The sequence below is a fragment of the Leptodactylus fuscus genome, chromosome 3 (genome assembly GCF_031893055.1).
Source record: "Leptodactylus fuscus isolate aLepFus1 chromosome 3, aLepFus1.hap2, whole genome shotgun sequence".
NCBI lineage: Eukaryota > Metazoa > Chordata > Amphibia > Anura > Leptodactylidae > Leptodactylus > Leptodactylus fuscus.
In genome coordinates, this window is record NC_134267.1 from 72684914 (window position 1) to 72702118 (window position 17205).

Sequence of the window (17205 nt, forward strand, 5' to 3'; positions counted from 1 at the left end):
TCTGACGTCTTAGCCACAAAAAAAAAAAAAAAGTTTTAATGATAAAATCCCTTTAAATCTGAAGGGATTAATTATAGTGATGTTCAAGGTAAAACTGGTTAAAGACTAGTTTCACACTAGCACTTTTGTTTCCATGTGAACCACAAACTGTAATATTAAAAATAATTACAAATTACATTAACGTTTAAAAAAAATACTTGCAGAAAATTTGCAAGTCAATGGTTAGTTCTCTGCTTATTACTCTAGTGTGCTTCTGTAAGATCTGCATGACCCTAAGTATACAGTACAGCTTCTGATGTAGAAGTTTCACAAACTGATGGGGAGATCACGTAATGCCTTCGCTATTTAAAGGGGTTGTCCGGGATAACTCAAAATCCCTACACTAATCCAAACACCCATCCCCCCTTCCTACTTTATAAATAACATTAAAAAAAAAAAAAAAAAAAGTATATTTACTAGAGATGAGCGAACACTGTTCGGATCAGCCGATCCGAACAGCACGCTCCCATAGAAATGAATGGAAGCAACTGTGATGCCGGCTGGCCGCCGGCAAAGTCAGCGTCACAGGTGCTTCCATTCATTTCTATGGGAGCGTGCTGTTCGGATCGGCTGATCCAAACAGTGTTCGCTCATCTCTAATATTTACACATATCCACAGGGACATTTTCTGATTATCTGGTAACGATCGGTTTCCCCATTGCCGGAAGCTAATAGTCACTACTACTTCCTTCCCCCTCCACGCGTCTTCTGGCGAGACAGCTCATCCTTCTGTACGGATTCTGCAGGGTGTCTGCTCTTCTCCAAGCAATGTGTGCACTGCTGCCGATAATTCACCTCTACTGCACATCCACGCACATGCAATAGAGGTGGAACATCGCTGGAGAAGAAGAGAACACACAGACAGAATCACTACAGGAGGAGGGGCTGTTGCTGCATGGAGGGCAAGTATATACTATGGGGGGGGGGGGAGAGTGAGGAAGGAGGGGAGGGTAAGGGGGGTGAGAGGGGTTAATGAGAAAGTTACATAGCAGGAAGTAAACAAAAGACATTTTTTTACGGGGTAAAACCTATTTATGGCTACGGCCCCACGTTGAACACACACAGCTTTTTTTATTGCAGATTTTGCAGCAGTTTTTTTGAGCCAGGAGAGGATTGAGCAGAAAGGAGAACTATAAATACTTCCGTTATATTTCCCATACCTTTTGTAGCCACTCCTAGGTTTGGCTCAAAAAACTGCAGCAAAATCGGCAACAAAAAAAAAAAAGCAGCTTTTCCACAATGTGGGGCCTTAGCCTAATACTTGGGTCTATGTTCAGCCTAACGATACAGCATACCAGCTTTTTAACTGAGACTACAGAAGACGCTGTACAGTATTCTTATGGGCATGGACGTCTAACAGAGACTCCGTGGAATGACATGCACAGACCTATACATTTTGACTACCAGTGGAAGTGAAGTTACATGTAGATAACTAATATTTCTGCAAATAATTTTTTTTTCAATAACAAAACTTAAAAGTTAGAGTGCACTTTGAGCACACTTCTTGCCATCCTGCACCACATGGAAATAAAATGTTGATCTTTCAATTAACTTTAAAGAAAAAAAAAAAGGGTCTCTGGTCCTGGATCACCAGAGGGAGTGACATTTTTCATTAAAACATAAAACAGTTAAGGGCTCTAAAAATAGTATATTCTGTTAAGAAGCGATTTCTCTGAGAATACCATACCTCCTTTTAAATCTGCTGAAGCACCAACATATTGAAAGTTGTCCATATTAATCACATCAATTATAGGCGACACAACTCTAGTCCTGTCCTAAAATGACAAAAAGTAAATACAGCAAAATATTTATTCCAGTATTAAAAAAGGGCAAAAGAAAACCAAAAAACCTTTGAATGGAAAGACGTATAAACAAGAAGGACTTGAAGGGGTATTCCCATGAACATGACTATATATAAATTTATAGATGGAGAAATATTTTTGCAAATATAATAATTTAAGCATTTAGTAGAGTTTCAAAGATTTTCTATGATAATTTTAGTGGTGACAGTCTGTTGTCTTTATTTGTTGCCAATGGAAACGGCCATGAACGCAGGAACTTTCTATGGTCTGGGACCTGTCAGAGACCCAGCCATGATTTCCTTATTGTGTCCAGGTTATCAAGGAGAGAAACTAGATGCACAAGAAGATAATTCGGCTACAGAAAGGAAATCATGGCTGGATTAAAGAAGAAACTCCCACCACTCAGATGGTTAGAGAAAATCTATGAAATCTGCAGATTTTTTATTGCAATAATGTTAAACTTTTTACCTTCAAATTTAAATATGGTTATGTTCATTGGAATACCTCTTAAGTGAAAAGGAGGGTTTCTGTCCCCAGCCAGAAAACCGTGGGATAGCAGTGATGGAAATGTTGTTTGTCCAGTAGATACAGTCACTCATGTTATTATGAATAATACAGGGCAAACCGTAATGTTCAGTGTTGACAAACACTCTCTGCTTATGAAACTAGTCTGCAAGATAATGAAAAGAAGCCATACAGGAAATATGGAGTAGACTGAGGGAGGTGGTGGAGTAGCCATTTACATCAAGTATAGTTTATATCCACAGCAATTCAGTTAAGAACCAAGAGATAAAACCTCTCTGAATCCGGCTGCAAACTAATGACAGAACTGTTATTCTCTTTACGTCCTACAGCAACACAATACAGGGTATTTCTGCGCCTATGTGTTGGTAGGACAGGCAGAATTTTTAATTAACATAAATTATGTACGACTATGGTACCCTATAAGAGGGCAAAAGACCTCCACGCTCTGTGTTTTTCTTTCCTGTGTGGTCGGACAGGTGGAGGGAGGTCTTTTTTTTATCCTCCCATAGTTTGCTTTTTCGCTCAGGGGTTATCTCCTGAATTCTTTACATCCCACTCTACTAGGGCCGTGTCTACTTCTTGGGCTGAGAACTGTGCAGTGCCTTTGGATCAAATTTGTGCAGCCACCTCTTGGTCATCTCAGCTGACCTTTGTGAAACATGAGGCAACTGCCTCAGTCGTAAAGTTCAGCAGAGAAAGGAAACCTTCCCTATAGGAATTACTTGCTACATCCCCATATTGTGCTGCTGTAGAACGTAAGGGAATCGTTGATTATGGTGTTAATCAGTTTCCCCTTAGTCCAACAGCAGAACAAGCTTCCATTCCTAGGATAGGTTTTTTTTTCTACTTTATAATATACACCCGAGGGGGAAGGGGGGCGGATATCTATTTGCCCTCTTATAGGTTACCGTAGTCATCCATAATTTATGTTAATTAAAAATTCTGTATGTCCTACCAGTACACAGTGGCAGAAATACCCCGTATCGTGCTGCTGTTATGACTAAGGGAAAACAGATTAAGATAATAATCAACAATTAGAACTGGTGTGGTACATAGGTCTCTAGGGCAAACAGAGAATATTATGTTGGCTGCCTGAATTTCTCAAATGGCAGCAAAGGGAAATATTGTAATCATGGGAGACTTGCAACATGCAAGAGCAGGAATCAAACTGACTCATTTAATGGAGCATTGCCGAAACAGTTAGTGAAAGGGTTTGTGCAGTTGCACTTATAAGTGTCAAATTATGCACTGGATACTATTAATAGTGACCATTATAAAGACTGCTAAACTGTATGTCAGACAGATTAGCAAGAGTAAAGTAAACGTAAAGGAGGTGGCCTTTAAGAGCTATTAAGAAACCAGAAGTGTAGCTAATATTAGAGGTTAGACAGAAGGAGTCCAAACACATCATTAACGCTGTTAAATCATGAAAGGAAGAAATAATGGTCAAATCTATTAACCACTGAAGAAATAGCATATCAGCATACCTCCCAACCGTCCCGATTTCCGCGGGACATTCACGATTTGGGTGACATGTCCTGTGGTCCCGGTTGGAGGGAGGTATGTCCCGATTTCAACTCAGATCTGCGTCCAGAGGACGCAGATCTGAGTTGAACATACATGCGGCTGAAGCAAGGTCGATGTGTCACATCGCGTGTACAAGCCAGGAGCCGGCGGCAGCGGCAAAGCGAGGAGCTGACACAGGTCAGCTCCTTGCTTCAGCCGCATATGTGTCAGCGAGAGAGACACGCAGTGGCGAAGCGAGGAGCTGACCTGTGTCAGCTCCTTCCTTCAGCCGCATGTGTCAGCGAGAGAGGCGCGCAGAGAGCGGCAAGGGAGCAGAGGAGAAGGTAAGTTTAATGTGGAGGTGGAACATGAATCTGGGGGCAGATGAAGGAGAGGACGGCATGACACTGGGGGCAGAGATGTGGGGACATGAATCTGGGGGCAGAGATGTGGGGACATGAATCTGGGGGCAAAGATGGAGGGGACATGAATCTGGGGGCAGAGATGGAGGGGGGACATGAATCTGGGGGGACATGAATCTGGGGGCAGAGATGGAGGGGACATGAAACTGGGGGCAGAGATGGAGGGGACATGAAACTGGGGGCAGAGATGGAGGGGACATGAATCTGGGGGCAGAGATGGAAGGGGAAAATGAAACTGGGGGCAGATGAAGGGTGTATATGAAACTGGGGGAGAGATAGAGGGGGGACATGTAATTTACGGGTGACTGTAGGAGGATTATACTGTGTGCGGGCACATGGAAAATTAACAAGTGGGCGGAGTCAACACAAAAGTGGGTGGGGCTAAAATTGCCGCGGCGCGCTACGCACAGTTTGTCCCTCTTTCCGTTCTTCAAAAGTTGGGAGGTATGTATCAGGAAAGTGGCTAACGCACCAGACTGTACTATAAAGTCATGTACATTGCACCTGTTCGCAAGAAAGTTGGCACCATGTACAACAGGAATCAACGGTAACACACAGCCCAGTGCCAACTGTATCACCTATGGATGAAGATCACTCCAATCGTAGAGTTTAACCCCTTAGATGCTATGGTGAGTTATACCTAAGGCAGGGTCTCAAACTCTGCCACATAAACAGGCAGCACATAGAAACAATTGGGGGAGCTGTTTCTGGTGATCCGGGATCTGATCTGTGACTCTGCCGCTTACAATTGCCATAAATCAATTAGTAAATTAAACCAACCTTTGCTAACTATGAGTATTGCAGTGTATAAAAATTAACAAGTAATCAGATGAAGTCATATAGTGGGACCTAATAAATAAAAAAAAAAATGCCAAAATCAAAGAGTAACATATATAAGCGATCATAAAGTTCTATATAATTGGTACCAATAAAAAGTACAGCTCGTCATACAAAAAGACAAGCCCTCAATCAGCTCCTTCAACAGAAAAATAAAAAAAGTAAGGCTTTCAGAAGGCAATGCAAAAAAAGATTTTTTTTTCCCAAAAAGTCAGCCTCAAAAAAAAGCCTCCCAATAAAACTCTACTGGGAGGCTTTTTTTTGGAGGCTGATTTTGAGGTGGATTCCTGACCAAAAAACTCAGTGTGAAAATTTAAACTTTAATCCATCAGGTTAGTAAAAATGTGCTATTTTTACCAACCTGATGGATTAAAAGTAAAATTTTTAAGTTCACTTCAGCGAGACGCCGGCTTTTCTTAATTTCTTCGCATTGTGTTAAACACTCCTGGAGTCTACCTTTATATTGAAGATTGAAATACTGCATACAGTACTGGCTAAGGGAGCGTTCACACTACCGTCAGTGTCCGACAGGTAGTGTCCGCTCAAAATCTCGCGCGGACACTAGCTGTGTCCGTGACACTTGTCATTCATTTAAATGGCGATCAGGTGCGTTCTTTTGCACTCCGTGCCTGTCCTTCACTGTCCGCTTGTAAAGATGTCCAACTTTTCAAGCGGACAGAAAAACCCGACATGTAGGTTTTTTCTGTCCACTTGAAAAGTCGGGCATCTTTACAAGCAGACAGTGAAGGAAGGGCACGGAGTGCAAAAGAACGCACCCGATCGCCATTTAAATGAATGACAAGTGTCACGGACACAGCTAGTGTCCACTCCTAATGTCCGTGCGAGATTTTGAACGGACACTACCCTGTCAGACACTGACGGTAGTGTGAACGTCCCCTTACATCAAACACAAAGACACCTCCCTAGAAACTAGACAAAAGAAGGAAGTGAAAGTAATGTTTTACACATGGAGTGAATTAAAAGGTTGCACAGGTTTTTGGGGGTATTTTTGCGTCAATTTAGTTATGCTTTAAACATTTGCTGATGAACAAAAAAAGGAAACCCTCAAAAAGCGACAACATTTTAAAAAAATACAACTCTCAGAATTTATTAAAGGGGTATGGTGAGCATGTTCAGCCCATAGAAGTTTCAGATTTTATTATTATCGGGATGCGAAAATGAAAAATTCTTTTTTTTTTTTTTTTTTTTTTAAACAAAGAAACCATCCATTTAGTCCAAAAAGAAAAGAGGTTAAAGAAAAAAAAACAAAAACAAAAAAAAAAACCCACACACCACAGTTCATTACACAATTTCTCCTGAACACGACAATACCCCATATGTGGTTTCAAAATGTTGTATGAGTATATGCTGGGGCGAAGGAATAGAAAGAATGTTATTTGACTTTTGCGGGTCAAATTTTGATGGAATAGTTTTTGATGGCTATTTCACATTTGCAGAACTCCTGAAGTTCCAGTATAATAAAAATCCCCAAGAAATTACCCTATTTTAGAAACTACACCCATTAAGAATTTTTTAAGGGGCATTATAATTTTAAGCCCAAATACAGTTGGTATCCAAGGTAACAACGTCATATGTGGGTAGAAACTGCTGTTAACAAAAATGAAGATTGAAATTTAAATTCAGTGCCCGATATGTTGCGCCCAGTTTGTGTCAGCAGTACTCGAAAAACTGTAAGCAGTTATTCCAGGGTTAGTAGTTTTAGTCTCTGACACAAGCTGGGCACAACATATTGAGCATTGACATGCCATTTTCACCTTTCACCATCAGATGCCCCTCCATGCTTGGAAAATAAGTTAATGCAATGATTGAGGGTTAAAAATGTTCACTGTACCCCTGAGGTGTAGTTTCCAAAATGAGGGATGGTGTCAGGGGATTCCACTCTATTGGCATACCACAGATTTGCTGAAGTGCCATGATGTCCAAAAACTAACTTTTCAAATCTGTGCTCCAAAAACCAAATGATGTTCCTTCCCTTCTGTACCTGGCTGTGTGCCCAAACACTTTATACTCACATATGACATTGTTAATTACGTTATGTTGGCTACAACAAAGTCATACATGTGGGCATAAACTGCAATTTTGGGAACACAGCAGGGTACAGATGTGAAATAGCGCTATGTGGCTTTTGGAGTGCAGATTTAGATGTCTGTGGTCTCTGTATGCCATGTCATCGTTGCAGAGACCCCAAGATGCCAGTAAAGTGGAATACCTAAGGGTAAGGGTGGGTGATTAATTTTTCCATGGAGCCACATGAGAAGTTGAAATGGTTCTAGAGGGCTAAGCGTGCCGCAGCAAATTTAGCCCCACCCACATCTATATAGACTCCACCCATTCTCATCTATATTTCCATGTGTCTCTGCAGTGTAGAGGTACATGGACTTTTTCATTTGCCAATTGTGAAGAGGGATTGATAGATGCCACCTAATCTATATATTTAGTACTAGCTTCTGCCAGCGACTTCATCTGCGGGTTGTTGGCATTGATGATCCATCTATATTCAGCAAATTGCTGCCATCGATGGTTTGCCTGCTGCAGCATTTTGGCAGCTCGCAAGCTGACCTTGTTCCTCACACCGTGCCTGTGATTTTTCTAGCATCTTAGCGGGATGCCATATAATGAACGTGTTGTTGTCGTTGATGATCTGCATGTTCCAGCGTTTTGGCAGCTCTCAAGCTGGCCTGGCGCTGAACTTGTTTCTTGCACTGTGCCTGTAATTGTTCCGGCATCTCAGCACCTCGCTGGAACGTCATATAATGGGCGTGTTCTTGGTGTTGATGATCCACCTGCTCCAGTGTTTCTGCAGCTGTCAAGCTGGCCTGCTGCTGAACGCGTTCCTTGCGCTGTGCACGTGATTGTTCCGGCATCTCAGCAGCTCGCTGCGACGCCATATAATGCATGTGTTGTTTGCATCGATGATCCTCCTCAGCTGCGCTTGAGAACTCTGTTGACCTCTGACTTCCGTCATAGTTGTGTCGTTTGTGAAAAGTTAGATTCTCTTTTTCCAGGAATGTGGAAAATTGGCAAACTGCAAATTTGGATTAAAGGTGTTTGCCCATGTGACTTTGTCTGCACTGGAGCAGATCAGATAATATGCAAATGTGTATACTCACTGAGGGTTAGTGTGTGTTTACACAGAGAGATGAGAGCCATGGCTTTCTCAGAAGGAGAGATAAGAGCAGTGTAATATAGTATGTCAACAAAAATTCATAACCATCATGAAGCCATGTCATTTACCGGGATATAAAGTAGCCTATATGTTAATCGAGGTTACAAACTATCTATGTGTCAAACTTCATTCAAATCCATTCAGCCGTTTTTGCGTGATTGACACACAAACATCCAAACGTTCACACGTATAATATTATTATTATTATTAATAATAATAATAATAATAATAATAATTATTATTATTATTATTATATTATTATCATTATTTTTATATATTATTAAAAAAATTAATACATTATTAATAATTATATATTATATTATATATTATATAGTAGGAGTAGGAGTAGGATAGGATAGGATAGGATAGGATTAATAAAGCAGTGAGTAATAAAAAAGTAAGAATAAGGTGTGGTGCACCCTCCAAAAAGTGACAAGCATAAAACAGTAGTCTAACCTCCAATATTGTTAGCAAATAGACAAAATAGACTTTGGCTTCTTTAGGGCTAAGCATTCTGTGTCTCCATATGTAGTTAGAAATGTACGGGAACTGACCATGCGCATGCCCGCTTTTGCTCATTTAGGTGGAAGGGAAGAGGAGGGAGGAGTAGACTGCACATCAGATCTCTGTATACCGTCCAGAGATCTGATGTTATATGGGCCTATGTGTGGGGTACTGACAGTGCACTGCCACCCTTTGGAAGTAGTGGTGCGCAAGGAGTTCACTCCTCAATGCATATCATCTCTAACTTATTAAGATTTTGAGGCTGTTGCTTGGCAACTCAGAGCTTCAGCTGCTTCCATAAATTTTCTATTACGGGATTAAGGTCTGGAGACTGGCTAGGCCACTTCGTGACCTTAATGTGCTTCTTTTTGAGCCACTCCTTTGTTGCTTTGGCTGTATGTTTTGGATCATTGTCCTGCTGGAAGACCCAGCCACGACCCATTTTTAAAGGGATCCTATCTTTCAAACACTTTTTTTTCTCTAACACGTTGGAATAGCTTTAAAAAAGGCTATTTGTCTCCTACCTTTCGCTGTCTTCTCCGCGCTGCCATTCGCTTGAAATTCCGGTTTTTGTCGGTACGTAAATGAGTTCTCTCGCAGCACTGGGGGCGGGCCCCAGCGCTCAAACAGCACTGGGGGTGTCCCCAATGCTGTCAGAGAACTCTCCAGTGCCGCCTCCATCTTCTGCTGGAACGAGGTCTTCACCGCGTCTTCTTCCGGCGGTAGCTTGTAACTTCTAGGCCTCGGGCAAGCCGACTGTGCATGCCCACCAGCCATGAGAAAATGGCCGCTTACAATACTGTGCAAGCGGACTTTTTTTTGTGGGACCCGCCCCCAGTTCTACGAGAGAACTCATTTATATACCAAGAAAAAACAGAATTTCAAGCGAATGGCGGCACGGAGAAGACAACAAAAGGTAGGAGACGAATAGCCTTTCTTAAGGCTATTCCGATGCGTTAGTTAGAAAAAAAAAGTGTTTGAAAGATAGGATCCCTTTAATGTCCTAGCGGAGGGTAGGAGATTGTCACTCATGATTTTACAGTATACAGCTCCATCCATTCTCCCACTGATGCAGTGAAGTAGTCCTGTGCTCTTAGCAGAGAAATACCCCCAAAACATAAAGTTTCCCCCTCCATGCTTGACAGTGGAGACAGTGTTCTTTGGGTCATAGACAGCATTTCCCTTCGTCCAAACACAGCGAGTTGAGTTAATGACAAAGAGCTCAATTTTTGTCTCATCTGACCACAGCACCTTTTCCCAATCACTCTCAAAATCATACAGATTGGTCTAATTAACCTACCCTTAAAATCATAGACAATTATTCATGTCTTTGTCAGTGGGCAAACTTACAAAGTCAGCAAGGGATCAAAATAATTTCCTTCACTGTATAGGACTATCGCTATAAACTTATCACCCTGATCCACAAGGCTCTCCATAATGCTGCACCTCATAACTTTTCCTTCCTCATCCCATTTGAATGGGTGTGAAAAGTGTCCAGCCATGAGCGCCGGGGAGCGTTTTATGCTCTCCGCGGCGAAACCGGGTTTTTTTTTTTTTTTTTCTTAACCAGACACAGAGTCGGACATGCAGGACTTCGTGGACGGTTTACAAAAAAAAACGTTTTCGCCGCGGAGCACATATAACGCTCACAGGCGCTCACGGCCGGACCCGGTCTGACAGGTTTCAGTCTTCTGCATGCAGAAGACGGAAACCTCATAATGGAGATCGAACGCTGGTGTGAACCCAGCGTCAACGACCTGAGTCTATCATCTTCTACTATAAGAAAGAACCTCCAGCTCCCGTATCCAACATTTTTCTTGAGTTGAACCATTTTCTGCAATGCTCTACCCCAGAGAACCAGATAAACTCCCAATTTCTAAAGCTTCAAGCACAAACTAAAGACACATCTGTACATACCGGCCTAACACAATTCCAAATGAAAACCCTTCCAGTGTTAGAATCCCTAAAACTAACCCTCCACTGTTCTCACTCTCGCATTATCCCACAGGACATGATTCCATATTGGACTGTAACCTCATATGTCCAGGCACCATTTACACATTAAATTAAAAGGACATTGACAGTTTTGTGTGTAATGAAAGTAACCTTCATCACAAAAATGTTTGGACCACTGTATAAGCAATTCTACCTCCGATGCCGCCCCTGCTACCTCTTGTGTCACCTCCTCTACCTCAGAGATCAGGGTTTGGCAACCCCTGGCACGTGTGCCACTCTTTGCATAGCTTGCTGGCCAGGCAACTAGCACAGAATCTACAGGTAATGAAAGAGGGAGCGTCCCTTCAGTGCTCTCAGGACAATCCCCCTTTTCTGGCTACCCTCTCTGCCCACCAATGAGAGGAGAGTAGTGCAGTGCAGGAGGCAGAGCTCATCACTATACAGATTAAGCACCCTGCCTGCAGTGATGGGCTCCTGCTGTCTGCATCCTGCACAGAAGAAAAGGAGCAGAGGTGAGCTCCAAGCAAAGTGAAAGTAAAAAAATAACAGGTATATGCTTTGGTTACAGTTCCTAGTAATGTCAGGCATTTGGGGTTATTAATTTAGTTTTAGTAACTCCATGTGCCTCACATTAATATCAATTAATCTCACCATGACCCTCACATTAACCCCTCTGTGTTTCACATAAGGGCTGCTAATATGTGAGATATATGGAGGTAATAATAAACTAAAAAGCTGACTCTGTGTACCCAGATGCTGTCACTTTGGTGTAAGTGTGACAACCATTAATTCGTGGCTGGGGATTTGCTGTTACCGCACTGCAAGGAATGTGTGCTGAAATGAATCCGCAATTCACTTACAAAAAAGTGAAGGTACTGGCGGCTGGGGACTAGATGCAGCATCCAAGAACCTAGTGTGTCGTCCCCTACAGGTGTTACCTCACTCTGCTACCAGTCTCATACACATGTACTTACAATGGAAAAGTACACGTGTATCCAAGCAAACAGCAGTGAACGCATGTGGCTGGGAGCGCTGTAAGACAGCACCCATAAGTTACAGTTTATGCTATATGACTTTAGTGTAGTGGTCGTCAGCCATGCAATTATTGCGTAGTACTGAAAGTACCTCACCTTTGATTTTTTAAATTTAAATCTGCACGCAGAACAAAAAGTTTGCCTACCCCTGTCATAGATTATAATTTCTTGCGAGCCGAGTCCTCAGTCCTATTGTGTGAATTAACTATCACTCTGTAATGTATGTTTTTGTCTGTACTTGAACCCTCCATTTTGCTGCGGAACATGCTGGCATTTAATAAATAAGTTTTATTCACAAAATAAGATGGGGAATTACAGAGTGTGTGTGTATGTGGGGGGGCACTAACAGAGCTTTAGTGGCCCTTAGTGGCTGCCTCGATACAGGGCTCCAAGCTTGGAGCAACCTTATCTTTCCTTTCTCACTCTTTTTCTCTGTATCTTCAAAATCCTGTAACCAAGAATCTAGCACTATGAATTAGCAACTATAAATCGAATGGAAGACCCTGTGGAGTTTTTGTTCCTTTTGTATCTATTGTTAAAGCATGGACAATGACTGAAGACCTGGAGCACATGTGCCTGTTACCATCCCCCCAGGACACCATGCGGCATGGAAGAAAACCTACATGGAAGTGTGGACTTCTTCGTTCAAGGAGATGATTTCTGGCGTCTATTGCTGATGTGTGAAGATGCTACAGCTGACTGGTATTTCTTTCTATTACTGTGGACACGTGGGACTCTGTTACAGCCTTGAAACCTACCATCACCCACCTAACCCAGGAGCTATGGAAGCTTGCCAAGAGAGCAGCACCCTGTATACCTGGATGGCTTCAGACTTCTTTGGGGAAGTAGAACACAGTGGTAAGGAGGAAGGAGGAGGAGGAGGGCTTGTGATGAAGGACATTTGGGGCATTTTTTTTTTTGTTAATGGACAATAGTGCTGATGCAAGATACCGAACTATCAGCTGTGAGCAGGAGGTTTCACTACGTACCAAAGGAACTGCCACATTTTATCATGATGATTTTATCATCTGCATATGTCCCCCACCTCTGCAAAAAATGTTTTTCTGCCTGTTATATCTACATGCTGTGACCCCTCTCCTCGTGTCCTCCAACCACATTCGGCTGTATTATTAACATCACTCCACACAGAGAAGTAAATGATCCTGCAGTGTGTCTGTGTTTCTTTCGTTTTAGTTGCTATGATTCATAGGATTTCTCTATCTGCCATGAGCTTCTATGTGTTTTCTCTCTTGTTATATACTACTGTACATCTATGAAACTGTATCACTGAAATTTCCCCATTGTGGGACTATTAAAGGAATATCTTATCTTATCTTATCAGTGTCCCCTACCCACATGGTATAATGTTACTGTGTCCCCCCCAGATAGTATAATTATCCTCACAGTCTTCCACAAAGACTACTGATGATGACTGCTGCCCATTTGGCACTAATACATTTCAATAGAGATAGCAGGGATTAGTAATCCTCCCTGCTGGCTGTACACTGGTACTGTGGCTACACTCCTGTACAGGGACAATTACTGATCCTTGCTGTCACTATTTTAACATACTAATGCTAAAAGAAGAGCAATTAGGAGCTGTTTTTCCCAACTGGCCCATTAGAGAGGCCGCTGGAGACAAACTCTTCATAGATTCCATTATAAGCTCTGTGAAGAGGCAAAGGGGCAACAACTCTTAATTCATCTTTGTAAATATATTATTATACCCTAGAAGCTGCAATTTTGCACGATGATGGAGCCGATTCCACAGACCATGGCTAAACATTGTGCAAATTCCACAAATCATCTAGAGCGTTCCAGTATACCATATTCCCAGTACTATACTAAGGGAGACTCTTGCCTTTATCCCCCTGGGCCGGTAATGCATTTTAACATATTAACAATATTACTGATATCCTGTACCTGACCATACAGAGCCTAAATAGGATATGAGGAACCAAAATTAACAGCACTTATTGGTTGGAGATTACGTGGGAGAGAAAAAAAAATAATTCCAATAGTGCAAGAATTAGTGGACCTGAGCATATTAAATGATGTAAAGAGCTGGACTTGGCGGAGGTGTTGAATGGTCCTCAATAACAAACAAAGCGTATTAACACTAACAATCTTAGCATTTTATCCACAGCTGCCAAAAACTTTTAAACAGTGCTGTATAATATATGTGGCTGCAGAGTTCATGACCTCACGGCAGTTCTACACTGCTCTATGGTAAGGAGTTTAAAAACAAAACAAAAAAAAGAGGTGTTTACCTCAGCAACTCTCTCAAGGAGTGGCTCCAGCCAGTGTTCGTTGCATTCACAATGGCTATCAAGGAAGGTGAGAACTTTAGATTGGGCTGCATCTGCTCCCTTAACACGAGAACGCATAAGACCTGTTTTAACAAACAAAAGAAAAAAAAATGTGGATGACACACAAATATGAAATATTTTACCGTAGATAAACTATAATTGCTTTACAGATGCAAAAACACATTTAGGGAGCCTTCACACAATGTAGCGCTGCTCTCATTCTGATCGCGTAATACATTGAAAGCAATAGGGAAAAAAGCTTGCCATTGATTTCAATGGGGAGCGCACATATGCCGACTCCCATTCAAGTCAATGGGAGCTGCTTTTTACGCACTCATTCTGAATGTGTTTTTACAATCAGAATGAGCGCAGCATTACATCGTGTGAAGGCTCCCGAAAGAGGGGGCCACATGGTGGCTCAGTGGTTAGCACTGCAGCCTATCAGCACTGGGGTCCTGGTATTCAAATCCCACCAAAGGCAAAAACCATCTGCAAGGAGTTTGTATGTTCTCCCTGTGTTTGCATGGATTTCCATCCCATAAAAAAAAACAACAAAAAAAAAAACTGATTATACTGAATATATATATAGTGCCTGCACTCACTCCCATACCAACTTATTCCTGACAAGATGGCAACAAGCATTCTGAGGCTGCAGTCCCAAGAGCAATACATCCCCACCCCCACCCCCACCCAATGACCTGAAACAGCCCAGCTCTGCTGATGTGGTCACTGTGTTCATCCAAAGTGGGGTGTGTATAGGATTTTCTGACAGTAGCTACAAAGATGGCTGCAATTATCTTGTGAAGAGGAGCTGGGACAGAAAACCAGGAGGAGTGCCTCGACAGGGAGTGAAGCAGGTATGTCCGCTAGACATTTACCCTTGTGTAGTAACATTTTAGGCTAGGTTCACACTTGCGCTGGGCTCTCTGTTGCTCTGGTCAGCCAGGGTGACACAAATGATGGAGAGCCCATCTTGGAAAAACAGCGATTACCTGAGAACAGCACAGACTATAATGGGCTCTGCCAGGTTTCTTTGTTTTTATACTGAAACCGTTGACTTTTGCAGACTATGATGTAAATGTGATCCTAGCCTTAGTCTTTGTCAAAAGAGTAGCTTTAACCTCATAAGGACACTGCCTAAAAGACTGTTTCTGGTGATGCATTGGCCTTCGAGTGGTATCACTTATGAAATGAATGAAAACTAGAGAAAATTTTTTTTAAAAAAGCTGCTAATTAACAAAGGAGACGTCCATTTTTTTTGATGAAATACGTAGGTGATTTTTAGACCCAAGTGATTTTGTTTTTCTCTAAAACACTATTTTTTTTTTAACTTCTTTATGAAAAAATATAAAAATTTTCAAAATGTGAAGTGCTCTGCTTTTCAAACATACCTTGTCATACCTTAATAGTCATACATTAATTTATCTACCATATCTCTGCTTTATGATGGATGTTAGAGGGATTACAAGTCTATTGAAAATCTAGAAAATTTCCCAAACCAATTTGTTAGGGACCATTCAGTTCTGAAGGGGATTTTAAAAGCCTACATATTAGAAACCCCCCAATAAACCACTCAATTTTCAAAAGGCAACCCTTAAATAATTCTAAACATTTCGGAAGTTGTTAACCCTTTAACTGTATTTTTTTTTTTGTAAATCAGCTTTTATTAAATTTAACATTTTTTACAGCCAAATACAATAAAGTACAAAGCGGAATGGTTATCTTCTCATAAACAGATCAAAGTGTAACACGTAAAGAAAGTCACGTTGAGGTGGGAATGATTGGGGGGGGGGGGGTTTGAATCCAAACAATATTGAGTTGCAATTTAGACATTTATTTTCTTCAATATGTTTATTTAGCCCTAAAATTTACACATTCACAAGAAGTTAATAGATTTAAAATGCAAAATGGAAATTGAAATTTAAGGGGAAAAAAGGCCATTTCAGTACCCAATATGTTGTACACACTTTGTGTCAACAGAGATATGCACTCCTATAACATATATATACAGTCCTATGAAAAAATTTGGGCACCCCTATTAATCTTAATCATTTTTAGTTCTAAATATTTTGGTATTTGCAGCAGCCATTTCAGTTTGATATATCTAATAACTGATGGACACAGTAATATTTCAGAATTGAAATGAGGTTTATTGTACTAACAGAAAATGTGCAATATGCATTAAACCAAAATTTGACCGATGCAAAAGTATGGGCACCTCAACAGAAAAGTGACATTACTATTTAGTAGATCCTCCTTTTACAAAGATAACAGCCTCTAGTCGCTTCTTGTAGCTTTTAATCAGTTCCTGGATCCTGGATGAAGGTATTTTGGACCATTCCTCTTTACAAAACAATTCAAGTTCAGTTAAGTTTGATGGTCGCCGAACATGGACAGCCCACCCTCAAATGATCTGAAAACAAAGATTGTTCAACATAGTTGTTCAGGGGAAGGATACAAAAAGTTGTCTCAGAGATTTAACCTGTCAGTTTCCACTGTGAGGAACATAGTAAGGAAATGGAAGACCACAGGGACAGTTCTTATTAAGCCCAGAAGTGGCAGGCCAAGAAAAATATCAGAACGGCAGAGAAGAAGAATGGTGAGAACAGTCAAGGACAATCCACAGACCACCTCCAAAGAGCTGCAGCATCATCTTGCTGCAGATGGTGTCACTGTGCATCGGCCAACAATACAGCGCACTTTGCACAAGGAGAAGCTGTATGGGAGAGTGATGAGAAAGAAGCCGGTTCTGCAAGCATGCCACAAACAGAGTCGCCTGAGGTACGCAAAAGCACATTTGGACAAGCCAGCTTCATTTTGGAAGAAGGTCCTGTGGACTGATGAAACAAAGATTGAGTTGTTTGGTCATACAAAAAAGTGTCATGCATGGCGTCCAAAAAAAAACAGCATTCCAAGAAAAACACTTGCTACCCACTGTAATATTTGGTGGAGGTTCCATCATGCTTTGGGGCTGTGTGGCCAATGCCGGCACCGGGAATCTTGTTAAAGTTGAGGGTCGCATGGATTCCACTCAGTATCAGCAGATTCTTGAGAATAATGTTCAAGAATCAGTGACGAAGTTGA

General features: G+C 41.5%; 1 protein-coding gene across 1 annotated transcript in view; it reads right to left on the bottom strand.

Annotated features, from left to right (window-relative positions):
• The window catches only part of GALNT2 (polypeptide N-acetylgalactosaminyltransferase 2), a 111298-nt gene that overhangs the window by 34941 nt on the left and 59152 nt on the right, over positions 1–17205 (bottom strand). The window contains exons 7-8 of the mRNA XM_075267778.1: positions 14083–14204; positions 1727–1814 (exon numbers count right to left, since the gene is read on the bottom strand). Coding sequence (XP_075123879.1) covers positions 1727–1814; positions 14083–14204 — 210 coding nt within the window. The remainder of the gene's footprint in view (positions 1–1726; positions 1815–14082; positions 14205–17205) is intronic.